The following is a 16,696-nucleotide window of genomic DNA, read 5'->3' as shown; positions in this document are numbered from 1 at the left end:
ACTGATCTATTCGAGGCATAAGGAAAAAATCTTTTGGGCAAGCCTTATTCAGATCTATGAAGTCCACGCACACTCGCCACTCCTTACTCTTCTTTTTCACTACCACAATATTGGCCAGCCATTCAGGGTAGAAAACTTCTTTGATAGCCCTTGCCTGCTTAAGCTTCATCACCTCATCTCTGACAGCATCTGCATGTTCCTTGGATGGGCGTTGAGGTGATTGCTTTTTGAGAGTGATGGATGGATTAACATTTAAATGATGACAGATGAAATTCAGATCCACCCCTAAGGCTTCATAAATGTCCCATGCAAACACATCAAGGTTTCTTCTAAGAAATTATACTAGCTCTTCCTTCTCTTGAGGTGGCAGCTAAGCCTTGACCTGAAAGAACTTCTCTGGATCATCACCTATAGCAACCTTTTCTAAATTTTTACATTTTGCCTCCTGGGCCAGTCCGTTGATAGGTAACGTCGAAGTTTTTGATTTCTATAAGCCCCTTTCAGCAGAGGCTGACGACTCAATCTCGGGCTGATGTAATATGGCAGCCACCATGCATTGCCTAGCCGTGGACTGACTTCCAAGGATCTCTTTAACCTGACCCTCAGACGGGTATTTCATCTTTTAGTGCAGTAGAAAAGACAGCTCCTAGGGTATGAAGCTAAGGTTTGGCCACAATGGCCTTGTACAGGGAATAAGCGTCCACCATAATGAAATCTACCTCTATCACTTTTGGACTCGTCTGTATGGGCAATTTGAATTGACCCTTTGGAATGACGGTCTTCCCATCAAAACTCACCAAAGGAGAATTGTAGGCTGTTAAGTCTTTGAATCTCAAATTCAGTCCCTTGAATAGGTCGGGGTACATAATTTCAGCACCACTACCCTGGTCCACTAGCACCCTCTTCACATCATACCCCCCAATCCTGAGTGTGACCACCAAAGCATCATCATGGGGCTGTATGGTTTCAATTTTATCCTCATCCGAAAAACCCAACATTGGCCGAATGTCTATTTTAGCCTTCTTTGTTCCGGAATTAGCGTCCTCGGCAAGCAACCGAGCCACAAACATCACTCTGAAGGGACAGGAGCCGGTTCTCCCTAGAGCAACAAAGATGACGTTTATCGTTCCCAATGGAGGTCTTGAGGAATCATTTCTCCGGGGTTCTGAATTTATCTAGCCCCCCTGGCCACTAAAGTGATGCAAGAGCTGCTTGAGTTTTCCCTCTCAGACTAACTAGTCCAAATGATCCCACAAATTTCTGCAGTCCTCGGTGGTGTGTCCTTGGTCCTGATGGTATTGGCAATAAAGGCTCCGGTTACGCCTCATGGGGTTTCCAGCCATCTTGTTTGGCTATTTGAAGAATGACTCATTCTTTATCTTTTCCAGGACCTGATGCACCGGTTCTTGGAACACCACATTAACCACCTGAGTATTAGCAGACCCAGACTATCCAACAAAGTCTTTCCGAGGCCGATTTTTGTTGTTGTACCGGTCCGGCCTGAAATCTCTCCTCTCCTGAAGGATAACCTTAGCTTTTCCTTTCCCCTGTTGCTGGTCTTCTTCAACTCTTTTGTAATTATCAATCCAGTCCATGAGTTGTAGCACACTGGTGACAGGTTTGCCAGTCAAAGACTTCCTTAAACCGTGCTCAGTTAGGAGGTCGACCTTGAAAGTACTGATGGCCATGTCGTCAAAATCACCATCTATTTCGTTGAACATCTCCTAGTACCTGTTCGAGTAAGTTTCAGAGTCTCTCCTTCTCGCATGGATAGGGACAATAGGGAATCTATGGGCCAAGGGACCCTGGTACACATAATAAAACGAGTGTCAAATGCCCAGGTGAGCTCTTTGAAGGAATCTATGGAATTGGCCCTTAGGCCGTCAAACCATCTCATCGCTACGGGTTCTAAATTGGATGGAAACACCTTGCACATCAAGGCTTCGTTTTTGGAATGGACAGTCATTCTCTGATTGAAGTGGCTCACATGCTCTATAAGGTCCATTCGACCATTGTAGATGGTGAATGTTGGCTAATGGAACCGCTGAGGAAGTATTGACCTTTCAATCTTGCGCGTGAAGGGCGACTTGGAAATCTGGTTCAACGCTTTACTCATTACGTCATTTCCCAGGCCTTTACGAGTCGGGCTCTTGTATCTACGTTCATGGTGGTGTTCCTTTTCATACGAGAAAGACTCACTAGGAGGAGTCCTCGATCTACGACGATAACTACCATCATTCTCACTATCAGAAGAGGAGTCAAACTGAGAGGGAGTTTGTCTTCGTCGCGCATGGCGTAACTCCTTCTTTAGACGGTCAATCTCCCTTTGCATGGCTCTGTTATTATGTTCCTGAGAGATGTGACTTCCAACTCGAGAGTGACTTCTACTAGTATTGGTGGTGTGTATGCTACCTTCCTGATCTCGCTTGCATTCAAGGTTAAGGAAGTCATCTTGTCGCTAGAAACCCATGGATTCTTATTGATGGGGACCTAATCCTACCATAGATGACCGTTGCACTTGTTGTTGCACAAGTTCTTCCCACAGACGGCGCAAATTGTAAGGTCACGTTTTTCAGCCCAAGCCCAAAGTGTGTGGGATATTGGCCTAGTGAGCCCAGTACAATAAATTTATAAAAAGTGGGTTAAAGAATTTAGCCCTAGTGAATTGGATAATGGCTAATATGGAATCAGGTGACAATTAAGCACAAGTAAGAGGTAATGATCTAACTGAACTTACTGTCTGAGGAGGTCTTTTTCATATAGATCAATAACAGTTTAGTACAATTACAATTTTGATTGCTATAGTATTCTTTCTCTATTTTTCCGATCTCCTCCTCATGGAGGGTCTCTTCCATTATATATCTCCTGTTAGATCATCTTGATCCAGCACTTGTTGATCATTTGAGCTCTTACTTGAGTGTCTGTCCCATCAGACACCCTTTCTGGCTTTCTGTTAGTTGTGGTAGTCAAGGTAGCACTATTCAGGGGTCTCCTTAACATAAATACGGCCAAAAAAGTAGTTGCAGTGCATTCAATGCGGTAGTAGTAGCTTTTCCTTAGATATTTCTGAGTTCCCATCATTCTTATACGCTTATGATGCATGTCCTTACCACTGGAGCTTCCTAGAAGGTCACCTTGATTGTTGGAATGCATATTTGAGCTCTATTTATCATGTCCGAGAAGACATTCCTCCTCGAACCACTCTCCCATTTGTATTTTGCTTATTAAGTCTCGGGTTTGAACCATTCATTACCGTTCGTTCGTTCTCGGACTACTCATGCTCTCGGCCAAGGCTTAAGGCCCAATATATGATTTGGGCTCTTAACCTTACCATATATATATATATATATATATATATATACATATATTGTTACCAATTCAATTTCCAATATTATAAATTTCACTTTTAAAGAAATTAACTACAAATTCTTATATAAAAGAAAAAAAAATCATTCTATCTCTGATCTAAAATAAAAGGACATCTTACAAACCTCATTTTAAGGTAAATTAAAAGTACATCTAAGTGAACCTTCAATATGTTTTCATATTCGAGATATGAAAATTGGAATAGAGGAAATAATATTTTTTAAAGTAAATTTAAGGGTTTAATTATTATATATACCCTTTTTTCTGTTTTCTTTTTTTGCCTAAGTAAATAGGCCATGGGTGAAGATGCAATATTATATTAAATTATTAGAATAATCATATTGAGATTCTTTACGATTCTTAATAAGAGAGCATCATTAAAAAGTTCTTAAATGAATTATTCATCGTACAGTTTTTAAAAACTCTAACCATTCATAATTAAATGAATATCTTTTATCAAATCTTCAACATTAAATAAAAAATTGATTAATGCTTTTTTTATATAAAAACTGATTAATGTTATTTTATTATATATTTAAAATATTAATAATGTAACAAAATCTAAACCGTCCATTTAATTATGATTATTTAGGATTTCAAACCCCAAAAATTTGGGGTTAAAACTAGTTTTTTGTCGTAGATTTCAAAAAATCTTTAGAAAAATACTCCAATAAAAGATACATATACTTTGCATTTTAGTAGTTAAATCATCATCTATATATATTATTAAACCGAAACCAGTAGTTGACTTCCTTAAGTTGAGACACATAAGCTTTACATTCTCCACAAATTTACACATCACTAATATATTTTATTTATTTATTTAAGTTTAATTAAAAGATAAAAACTGATAGTTTTATTATAGGCGAAAATGCACTTTTGGTCGCTACATTTTGGGCAATTTCTCAATTTAGTCCCTAAAATGATTTTGCTCTTAGGTCAGTCCTTGATTTTTTAAAATCGTTTTTAAAATGATCCCTACCGTCAACTCGGTAACAAAAAAATTTGAGGTGGCAAACAGAGTGCATAGGTGGCGTGTTAAATGCTGATGTGGCTAATAAAATAACATCAATAAATACCACGTCAGCATCCATGTCAACATTTTAATGACAAGTTAGCATTTTAATTAATAAAAAAAATTAAAAAAAATTAAACTGAAAAAATTCAAAATCAAAAACAAAAAAAGAAATTTTTTTTTTCAGAAGAACATTGTTCTTCTTCTTCCCCAGGACATGAACTTCATGTTTCATGTTCCCCAAATCAAACCCATAAACATGATATCACTACTCAAAACCGTATATTAATAACAATTTCCCAATCTCTCTCTATACATCACTACTCAAAACCGTGGAAGAGGAGATAGTCGGGGCAGAAAGAGAAGAAGACGAAGAGTCGTCGTCGGAGATAACGCAGTTGACCTGAACGACGATGTTGTCGACTTGAGGGACGAGAGAGTGGAAGCAGTGCGAAACGACGCAGCACCGACCCAAGGCTTTAACATTGCCGATCCTTTTGAAGATCAGAAGGAGGATAGAGTTAGGAAGACGGTCAAAGTGGTCAATGTGGGATTGTGGCTCCGAAAACATCAGATCTGACATTGTGAAAAAACGTAGGCTAGTTTGTGATCTGAATTCGTTAGTAGAGGAAGTGGGTTTGGTGTAGATCTGGGAAATTATAAGCCATGTGTTTCTATTTCTGTTTCTGCTTTACTTTCAAATTAAGATAAAGGTTTGTTCAAAGCTTTTTTGTTTTTTATATATACATATTTGTTAGAAACAAAAATTGAACAAAACTCTTTTTTTGATTCGCAGAGATTTGGAGTTTGAAAGATGTGAGCTAGGAATTGGAAATGGCGGTGGAGAATGGGGATTTATTATTAATAAATCCAAGAAATTAGTTGGGTTTGATTTACTAGAGGTTTATGGGTTTAATTTCTTGGATTTATTGGGTTTGATTTACTGGATGTTTGTGGGTTTGATTTCTTAGATTTATTGGGTGGTTTATGAGTTTGATTTCTTGGATTTATTAGGTTTGATTTATTAGATGTTTATGGGTTTGATTTCTTGGCTTTATTGGGTTTGATTTGGGAAAGAACATGAAGCATGAAGTTCATGTCCTGGGGAAGAAGAACAATGTTATTCTGAAAAAGTTTTTTTTTTTTCTTTTTGAATTTTTTCAGCTTAATTTAAAATTTTATTTTTTTATTAATTAAAATGCTGACTTGTCATTAAAATGTTAACATAGGTGCTGACGTGGTATTTATTGATGTTATTTTATTAGCCATATCAGCATCTAACATGTCACCTATGCACTCCGTTTGTCATCTTAGATTTTTCTGTTACCGGGTTGACGACAAGGACCATTTTAAAAACGATTTTAAAAAATCAAGAACTAAACTAGGAGCAAAATCAGTTTAGAGACCAAATTGAAAAATGACCCAAAATATAGGGACGAAAAATGCATTTTCACCTTTATTATATCAAGCCTTCAGAACCTGGTTACAAATCCATTTGCAATATGTGGTTTCATTGTAAACCCCACCCCAAATCTCTAAATCTTACCATAATCAACCAAAGCCTCAATTTTGAACTCATACAATTGCAATTTTCTCAGATGATCATCACCGCCCCTCCACCCTAATCAGTGCACTGCATTTGTTGAAATTTTTAATCGGTAACCCAAAATTGTGATTTTGACAAATTTCAGTCTATAGAACCGAAAATCAAACCCAAAATAATGACACCCACGTTTATGCAAGAGAGTGAGAGAGAGAGATAAGATCAAAGAATGACATTCTTTGATGTCTAATTACACATCAGCGGTCACATGTTTGCAGAGAGAAGAGGGGGGTAAAGAATTCAATGTCTTTAGCTTTTCTTTCATCTTGAACCAGCTGCATAAAAAAAAAAAAAAAAAAAAGGAGTAGATGTAGATCTAAAGGTCTTGACTTTTGAGTGAGAAGATAAAGGAGAAAGAAATTTTTTTATTTAAAACTTGAAAGTAAGAAAGAACCCATGACCGACGAAAATAACAAGATGATGAAGTGGAGCTAGGTAGGGACAGTGGGGGCGGGTGAGTTATTTAATGGGTTTCTGACTTTGCCTAATTAATAGATATTTTATTATTATTCATTTTAGAGAAGACGCACGCTTACATGACGTACTAATCATAAAAATAAATGTTATTAATATGTAATAAATCAACAATAATTTTAATATTCAGAAAAAAAATATTTAATATATAAATGAATTAATTGTAAGGATGCAATTTGAATTCTCAAACCAAGGGAAGTATGTGTCTAGGTCCAAAAAACCCAATACAATGAATTTGTAGAGAGTGAGTTGGAAAACTGAACTTTAATGAATTAGACAACAAAAAAGATATATCCAAATGACAAGAAAATGAAGATAAACTTGTTTAATCTAAAAAAAATTGTTCTCAGCACAATCTGAGGAGATTAGTTTTTATATATTTCTTCTCAAGTTTTATTACAAGTTCAATTTTTGATTACTACAGTGTTTTCCTTTTAATGTTCCGATCTCCCTCTCTTAGGACCTTCCTCCTATTTTATATTACTTCTTCCTTCTCAGCTCTACCCTCCACGTGGACATTAAATTGCTTGTGTTGATCTTTGTCCCATCAGCACCCTCGTAAAGTCTTTGGGGATAGCTGTAAGGTTGAAAAATACTGTTTAGATATCACTTCTGATAGGCCAAGAATGTATTGACCCCTTGTGATGAATTAATTGATTAATTAGCCAAATTGATTAATTAATCAAATTAATATGCAATGTATGTGTTAGCACAAACAAATCACCAATTAAACTAAGTATGCAACGAAAATTAAATTGACATAGTGATTTATTTATAAATGGGGAAAACCTACATGGTAAAAAAAAAAAAAAAAAAAAAAACTCTACCGAGTGATTTTAAGGTCACCACTCCCGAGAATCCACTATTATCAAAACAAGCAGTTACAAGTAAAGGAATCTTAGTACCTTATACTAACCTACAGTTGAACCCTTACCCAAATACCTAATTGGACTTGTTCTGTAGTGACAATCTCTCCTTTCAATGCACAGCTCCCAGTACATGACTAACTAATTGTACGGATCCCAGTACGCGACTTCAATCACCAACTAGAGAAAGTTGTTGGCTGCAAAGTTCTTCTGTTCATCACTCAATGAAGATCATGAAGTTGTTTGGTCACAAACCCTATGGAGTACAAAACACAGCAACTTCTTGAAGAGAATGAAGAACTAGGGTAAACTAGGTTTCCGGTTACACTTACTTCACACTTGTGCAATTTTGCTCTTGTGCAACTTATGCAGCCTCTTACGGCCCTTAAAATAGGATTGTGAGAAAACAAAGCCCAAACATACATTCACGGATTGGATGAAGAATAGTCCTAGAAAACTGAGTTTCATAAACCTCGATAGATAGCCATCTATCGAGTTAGCTGTAGAGACACAGACTTCACAACTTTTTAAACCTCGATAGATGCTAGCTGTCGAGTTTTAAAAATCTTGCACTTTCTGACTTGATTCTTGGACAGACTTGCATGGTTTTAACACTTGAACTTGAAACCTTATTTCTTAAAGCATTAAACTCATCCTAAATCTACCCAATTACAAGTAAAGTGTGTTTTGTCAAAAGATTAGCTAGTTACATAAAATAGTGACATATGTTCCTAACACTTTAATCACATATGTCCTAACAATCCCCCCTTTGGCAATCCGTGAAAAAATCACAACAAACAAATGAGATATGAGAGAAGTCATAAATTACTCAACTCATATTTACTTGCTGAATACAATAAAATCTATCCTAACACAAACTCTTGAAAATTTTTGCAAAAAGAGAGTTTATGGCAAGTAGACTTTGATAACTTGTATTTCTGAAACACTTTAAACAAAACTCATCACAGCATCTTAGTGTGAAACAGAAATAAAATATTGCATACACTATATATAAGAAACATATGTATAAAGATATAAAAGAAACAACACATGGAGAGATAGTTGAAAGAACATACATCAATATATATGAAAATCAAATATAAGTACAATATATGTCAAAATGGCCACAAGACCAATATACAAGATGTAATGTATCTAAAAAAGAAAAAAAATACATCAAAATCCTCACTACATCCCTCAACATATGAACACTCCACCTATCTCCTAAACTACCCCTCCCCCTATAAGTATGACTACTCTCATCTCAAAACTACTCCCCTTTTTTGTCACGAGTGACAAAGGGGTAAGTACATCAAGTAGACATCTCATCATCACTCGGCGAGCCATCATCATCATCCTCAACATCATCAGCACTGCCGGATCCATCACTCTCATCCTCAGATGCCTTGGGAGAGGAAGCCACCGTGTAACCACCCATCACAGTTTGTCGTCACGCAATACGACCGACACGGGTGTTCACCTGACACAACTCATCGCTAAAAGTGTCAAGGCGAGCATCCATGCGCACAAGCTGTGCAATGATGGCCTCAAGTGTGACTCCACCTGCAAAAGAAGAAGGTGCAGAGGTGGATGGAGCAGTAAAGTCGGAGAAGCTGCCATTTGTGACTAGGGCTACCTCGAGCGAAGCTGAGTAAAACTCCGCTTAACGGTAGCAACGTCAATGGCACACATAAAAGAAAAGTGGGGAGATTCAGGATAGGAGAAGAAAAGTGGCAAAGGAGTATTGTGATAGCGGAAGGAAAGATGAGCTTATCACGAGTCGCCGTGTCCTTATAGATATCTATAAGGGAGAGTATAAAGTGTGAAGGGAAATCAATAGTGAGACCCTTAATGAGAGACAACAAAAATTGAGCACGAGGCTCTATGATAGTGTTATAGTGAGACAATGGATGAAGGATAAATGTCATCACCATATTTAGGAATCTCGGACCTCTAGCAAAGGCCAAGCATGAGGTGTTTTGATGGTCACCCCATGAAGAAGGTGTCTCACAAAACATAGACGAGAGTTCGTCCTTGGACACAGTCCTCAGATGCTGACAGCCAAGGTAGTTAGGATGCGCTACCTTAGGCACATGTAGTACCTCGGAGACAATCTTCGGAGTAACTACCATGCATATACCCCGAACATGAGTAGAAAACTGGGGTATAGAGTAATCAAATCCGTGCATATTGGAATAAATGTGACTGGGGTGCCATATAGTGACTCCCAACCCCTACTGTAGATAACAATAGGTAGGTCAGTGTCAGAAAAATCTGATAGAATGACTTGGCATTTCGAATGAATGCCGCGTCGTGAAAAGTTCTCAAAGAAGTCCGATTTGGCCTTCTCATCGAAGTCCGATTTGGCCTTCTCATCATGGAACCTAATGTGAGAGGGTGTGGGGTCAGAAGGAGAAGAAGAAGAAGATGCTATGTTATGAAAAGGGTTTCGGGATGGAGTAGACTTACACTTAGGTGCCATGATGCAACTAACGTAAGAGGGAGTGAAAGAAAGAAAGAGAATGAGACAATTAGAAAAGTAACAAGCAGTTGATATATCAAGATATATAAAAATGAAGGTATGTATGCATGAGAATGCAAGAACATGTGACATGCAAAAATAAATTCATCATGGTCTCTGCCCAATCCAAACCTACCAGCACACACACATCTAAAATGCATGGAACATTGTTATAATGTACATGTGATGCAATGTATGAAGTTTAAAGATCATTTAAACAAAAACCCATCCCAAAATTTTAATAAAAACTCAAAAGTTTTAAAAAATTTCAACCAATTTCAAAAACCCCAAAAGTTAGGTCAAAGATCATGAATATGCATGATAAAGATGAAGAAAGTATCATACCAGAAGAGAAACAAGGATCTTGAGACCAAAGAAGAAGTGAGGAATGTGAGGGGTTTGAGTTTGAGGTGTTTGGGAGTGAGAGAAAAGAGAATCCATCGAGAGAGATCGAAGGAAATGAGTGAGAAATTGCAATGGCTCCTTTTTATAGAAATCTCATAAAGCTCGATCAATTGAGAGCTATCGAGGAGCTATCAAGCTTCAAAAACGCGCTTTTTAGTTGTTGAACCAGCTAACGAGGAGTTATCGAGGATCAGTCCAAAGGATTTTTTACAAAGGAACCTCGATGGATTGAGATAGCTATTGAGGAGATAGAAAGTTTCTCGATTGATCGAACTAACTATCGAGAGCTATCGAGATTGCGATAAAAATCAGTTGAAGAGTCTCGATAGATAACTTATCTGTCGAGAGCTATCAAGAAGCTATCGAGATTGCTTAAAAACAGTCTTTCAAAGAAGAGAAAAACACAGATATGAATGCAATCAAACATATTCCTTAAAAAAAGATCCAAACAACATTTTAAACTCTAAAAAGAACATCTCTCAACAATAAAAATGATGGGCATTTAGATCCAAAACACACACACACACACACACTAAATAAGTCTAACCAATTTTATATTTCAAAAACAAGTTAAGACAGTTTAGTGAGCATACATCAACACATGTATTCCTTGTGATGACCAAATCACATTGTACCTGTACATGTATCAAAAGTAGCAAAGAATATTGCGTGGCTTGTGTGAAAAATATAGCAAGATTGCATAAGTGTCTACATGTTATGACGATTGTGATAGCCAAATCACATTGTACCTGCACATGTATCAAAAGTAGCAAAGAATATTGTGTGGCATGTGTGAAAAATATTGCAAGATTGCATAAGTGTCTACATGTTATGACGATTTGAGATATGAGAAAATCACTTTAACTCACTCACAATCATAACTATTTGTTGGAGACTATCACCTTCGAGGTATATCCTATAACTCCCACATCTCCTAGAATACATGCTTGCAATCATATATAAAGCATTTTTATTCTTTTTGCTTTTTATTTTATTTGTATATTTTTTTTTCTTTTTGAGCAAATCATGCATGGGCATATAAGAGAGAAAAAAGAAACACCCAATTATGTTAAGCATATTGACATTCCACTTTTGCTATACCGAAGCATATAAATGTCATTTCATGATTGGCGGGCAACAGTGGTGAGATGGTTATTTCTGCCTTTCTCTTAGGATTTTCTAGTCCTTTCTGTCAAAAAGAGTGATACAAGTGTTAAATACAAGAGATTACTTAATCTTACTCATCACAAACACGAGCCACAAAGCTCACTTGCTTAGTTGTGCATAGAGATGCTCATCTAAGCTACAAAAGATACAAAATTTAGAAAACTTTGTTTCAATGGCCATCCAAGGTACACAAGTACCAATGTACACAAACATACATTGTTTTTGTATTTTTCAATTTTATTTATTTATTTTTATATGAAAAACAAAATAAACCAAAACTGAAAAGAAAACAAACAAACAAAAACAAATTAAGCAAAAACAAAGCAATGCATAAAATTAGACTGACTCAAAATAATAAAGCAAAACACACAAGTAATGTAAACAAAAACAAGAAGGGAAGAGAGAAAAAGTGACAGAATCATTTGGAACCATTTTCTCTCCACACCTTGGAAGAACCTTTCTGTTTAGCAAACCCTTGATCCGGCAATGAGGGTTAAAAGTTAAAACCGTTCAAGTTCGAAAGGAACATGAGGGCTTTGAGAAGATCTCCAAGGAGAGCAAGAGAGGATGGAAGCTGACTCTGGTCTCCCAACGCGATTATGTCATTGCTCTTTTAAGTGGCTAACCACTTGTAGCAATTAGGTCAAGTATGTCCAGCTGTGCCATAGTGATGATAGAAATGCTGCTTTTTCTGTTTTAGCTTTTGAAAGTTTCCTTTCTTAGCCCTAAGGTTTTTAATCTCTTTCTTATCAAGCTTAGGGGGTGCTCCTAAGATAGATTTACCATTGTCTGTATTCTCACTAGCTAATTCATTTTGAGCAACATTGTTCTTAGTTTCAATATTATTAGCAAGAGGAACAAAAACAATAGTACTAGTAGAAGCAATACTAGGAGAAGAGAAATCATACCCTAAACCGGTTCGATTGGAAGTAGATTTCTGAAGACTGAGCATCTCATCGAGCTTAGCGCTTGAAGTCCTTTCTAGCTGAGCTCTGACTTGAAACAGTTTTGCCTCAAACTTCTTGGTTTTCTCAGCTAAGAAGTTATTCTTAAACCTTAGTGCTCCAATAGTTTGATTGGCTTCATCAAACTTTGTAGAGATTTCTTCTCGCTCAAACTCCACATCACTAAGCTTTTTGGTGGTCAACCTATACAACTTCTCATGCTTTTCTGAGACCTTGTATAACTTTGCATAGGTTGTGTGGATGTCATCTTGTTCATCCATCTTCTCAAACTTGGACTCCACCAATTCCTCTTCTTCATCCACATCTTCAACAATCCCCTCAGTAGGATTGATAATGGCAGTGAAGGCATTCAGGATTTCATCATCCTCATTGTCAGAATCATCCTCAGGCTCGGTGTCACTCAATGTAGTAGCAAGTGCCTTGCTTTTCCCAATGATCTTGAGATGTGTGAGGCACTTTTGTTTCATGTGACTGAAACCTTGACACCCAAAGCATTTTGGTCCTGAAGGAACAGTGTACTGACCGTCATCCCTAGCATCCTTATTCCCCTTGTCTTGGATTTTGAACTGAGAGGAATTAGATTGCCTACGATCCTTGTTGAAGCCCTTCCCATTTGCATTCTTCATGAACTTCTTGAATTGCCTAGTGATGTAGGACTTCATCTTAGAATCTTCATTGTCTGAAGACTCATCAGTATCACTGCTCTTGGCCTTCAATGCCATGCTCTTGCTCTTGCTCTTGCTTGATTTCCTGATCCTTGTCAAACCTAACTCATAGGTCTGCAGATTTCCGACCAACTCTATCAAAGGAATTTTGTCAACATCCTTTGATTCCTCAATCGCGATGATCTTGGCATGGAATCTCTCAGCCAGAGATCTAAGCACCTTTCTCATAATCTTGGGTTCAGGAATGGTTTCCCCAAGATTAAAAGCTGAGTTCACTATATCCTTGAGCTTGGCATAGAACTCATCAAATGACTTATCCTCCTCCATCTTGATTTCTTCAAAACTTGTAGTGAGCCTCTGAAGTTTTGAATTCTTTGACAGCCTTGGTTCCTTCATAGGTTGTTTGGAGGATGGTCCATGCTTCCTTGGTAGTTTCAATGGAGGATATCTTCTTGAATTCCTCATTAGTGACTACACTGAATAGAGCATTCAATGCCCTACTGTTGAAGTTTGCCACCTTGATCTTAGCATCATCTCAGAAAGTCGGTGCTTCCGTAGGCTTGGTCCAGCCAATCTCCATAGCTTGCCACATTTTTTCATCCAGAGACTATAAGAAAGATCTCATGCATACTTTCTAGTATGCATAGTTAGTGCCATCAAATAAAGGAGATATAATAAGAGACTGTCCTCTATCCATGATAAACAGAGGTCAATGAATCACACAACAAAGATTAACCCTAATCAGAGTGTGCCTGTTCTGATACCACTTGATAGACCAAGAATGTATTGACCCTTTGTGATGAATTAATTGATTAATTAGCTAAGTTTATTAATTAATCAAATTAACATGTAATGTACGTGGTAGCACAAAAAAATCACCAATTAAACTAAGTATGCAGTGGAAATTAAATTGATACAGTGATTTGTTTACAAATGGGGAAAACCTACATGGCAAAAAAAATCCCACCGGGTGATTTTAAGGTCACGACTCTTAAAAATCCACTATTATCAAAACAAGCGGTTACAAGTAAAGGAATCTCAATACCTTATATTAACCTACAGTTGAACCCTTACCCCAATACCCAATTGGGCTTCTTCTGTAGTAACAATCTCTCCTTTCAATGCACGACTCCTAGTACGTGACTAACTAATTGCGCGGATCCCAGTAAGCGACTTAAATCACCAACTAGGGAAGGTTGCTGACTGCAAAGTTATTCTGTTCATCACTCGATGAAGATCATGAAGTTGCTTGGTCATAAAACCCTATGGTGTACAAAACACATCAGCTTCTTGAAAAAAATGAAGAACTAGGGCAAACTAGGTTTCCGGTTACACTTACTTCACACTTGTGCAATTTTGATCTTGTGCAACTTTTTGTGACCTCTTACGGCCTTTAAAATAATCCTTATATATGTTTAGGGTTATGAGAAAAGAAAGTCTAAACATACATTCACGAATTGGATGAAAAACAATCCTAGAAAATTGAGTTTCATAAACCTCGATATATAGCCATCTATCGAGCTAGATGTCGAGACATGGGCTTCACAGCTTTTTAAACCTCGATAGATGCTAGCTGTCGAGGTTTAAAATCCTGAACTTTCTGACTTGATTCTTGGACAGACTTGCATGGTTTTAACACTTGAACTTGAAACCTTGTTTCTTGAAACATTAAACTCGTCTTAGATCTACCCAATTACAAGTAAAGTGCGTTTTGTCAAAGGATTAGCCGATTACATAAAATACTGACATATATTCCTAACACTTTAATTACATATGTCCTAACAACTTCCTTATTAATGTGGCCAAAGAGTTAGCTACAGAGCATTTAATGCGGTGGTAGCAGTTTTCCCCTAGATATTTCTCAGCTCTCAATTTGTCCTATACGTTCACAGTGCATATTCTTATCAACAGAACTTCTTGGAAGGTCACTCTGGATAACAAAACACACCTTTTGACCCCTTCTTCGTTTAGCTGAGGAGATACTCCTCCTCGGCCTACCTTTATAGTCACAGCTGACTCATGAAGTTCAAAGTCTTACATCTTCCTTACTATTGATCTATCCTCGGACCACTAAGCATCCTCGGACAAGGCCAAGGCCTAACATATATTTTTAGGCCCATTTTCCCTATAACAGCCCCTCAAAATTTCGGTTTTCTCCTCTTATCCAAGGAGAAAAATGGGGTTTTGATTTCGGAGAATTAAATCTATTTGTTTCTCCGATTTCCACACATGAGAGCATTGCTTCGCCTGTCCCGTAACTATTCCTGACGCTTCGGAGCCCGAGATATCTCATTAAATGCTCCAGACGGTGCTTTGTTTCCTGCATCCTACGGTGAGATGTAGATCCTATGGCTGGCGTTTCTCATTGAATTTGGAGTGGGATAACTCCCACTCAATTCCGCCTTCTATATAAGGCGCCTGGGCGGAGTCATTTTCCCTCATTTTAAAAACCTTCAAGCTCTCCAGAAGTCCCAAACTCTAAAACCTTCAAAGCTTCCCAATTTTCTAAATCTTCGCAGTCTTTTTCTTTAAAAATTTTAAACCTTTAAAGGGTACAAGAAGCAACACACATGCCTATTCTCGTAAGTTCCTTCATTTTTAGGTTCCTTTCTCCTTGGTCAATCTCCTCGACCCTCTATTCTCTATTTCATTTCCTTGAAAGCTTCTTACACTTCCCTTTAACTTACCTAGATGGGTAGATTTAAGCACCTTGTAGACTTTCTTGCCGGTATGGAAGGCTTTAGGGCTAAATATCACATTTCACAGGAAGTTGCTCTGCGGTATTGTGCCCCAGACCAAATGCTTACCCGTAGGATGGAGGGGGAAGTGGTCATTCCTATGATTGCCTTCATAGAAGGGGGGATGGCTCTTCCCATTAGTAGGATAACCCGAGACTATTTACTTGCCCATAGGTTATGTCCCCATCAGTGTGTACCCAATCTCTTTAAGATTCTGGGTAGTGTAGACGCTCTCAACGAGCACATGGGGTTAAACCTCACTTGGCACGACGTCGTTTAGATGTACAAGTGCCACCTGCTTGGAGAGGCAAGATACTATCTTAAGTCTAGATCCTCAGTGGTTAGGCTTATCTCGTGCCTCCCTAAATCCAACAAGGGTATAAAGGACAACTTCTAATAGCCTCAGGTGATTGGCACAATGGTCTTCACTGCCCTATTCGGGAGGGAGAGCCAAGTAGGGTACCTTAGACTTGGGTTTCCCTTTTTTCTCTTCACATGGGCATTAATTTGAAAATTTCACCACTATCTTTTTTCTTTGAGTATCCTGTTTACTTCTGATAGACGGCTCTGTTATCCTAACCATGTTTTTTCTTCTCAGATGTTTTTGCAAATAAAAGATACGTAGGTCCTAACTCAATCTTGTCAACTTCTCTAGTCTTAACAAGGTGCTAAGGTCAGAAGTGTTCATGAGTGAAGAAAGGCAATTGCGAGCCGTCCACCTAATACTTAACTTCGAGCCCTTGTCAAATCAATTCCAGGACGTGGGCCACACGATAAGGGCAGGAGATCCTTGACTAGCACAGATTGAGGTTTCCATGCCTGATTTTCTAGCCTGAGAAGACCTCCCACTAGTTGAGTTGCCTCTCCACTGCCCTCCCTGTGAAGTAGCTGCCCCAAGGGAAGAAACAGCC

General features: G+C 37.9%; 1 protein-coding gene across 1 annotated transcript; it reads right to left on the bottom strand.

The window, feature by feature from the left end:
• Window positions 1-659: 659 nt before the first annotated feature.
• Window positions 660-1,070, bottom strand: LOC115950069. The gene has a single exon (XM_031067318.1). It carries the CDS (start codon window positions 1,068-1,070, stop codon window positions 660-662), a length of 411 nt encoding a protein of 136 aa, XP_030923178.1.
• Window positions 1,071-16,696: the final 15,626 nt, after the last annotated feature.

Source organism: Quercus lobata, chromosome 6, assembly GCF_001633185.2.
Source record: "Quercus lobata isolate SW786 chromosome 6, ValleyOak3.0 Primary Assembly, whole genome shotgun sequence".
In the NCBI taxonomy this organism is placed as follows: domain Eukaryota; kingdom Viridiplantae; phylum Streptophyta; class Magnoliopsida; order Fagales; family Fagaceae; genus Quercus; species Quercus lobata.
This window is presented reverse-complemented; position numbering and strand designations above follow the sequence as displayed.

Bases quoted from the DNA above. Each gene is read 5' to 3' on its own strand.
- LOC115950069 (XM_031067318.1), bottom strand. From the start codon at position 1,070: ATGTTTGTGGCTCGGTTGCTTGCCGAGGACGCTAATTCCGGAACAAAG.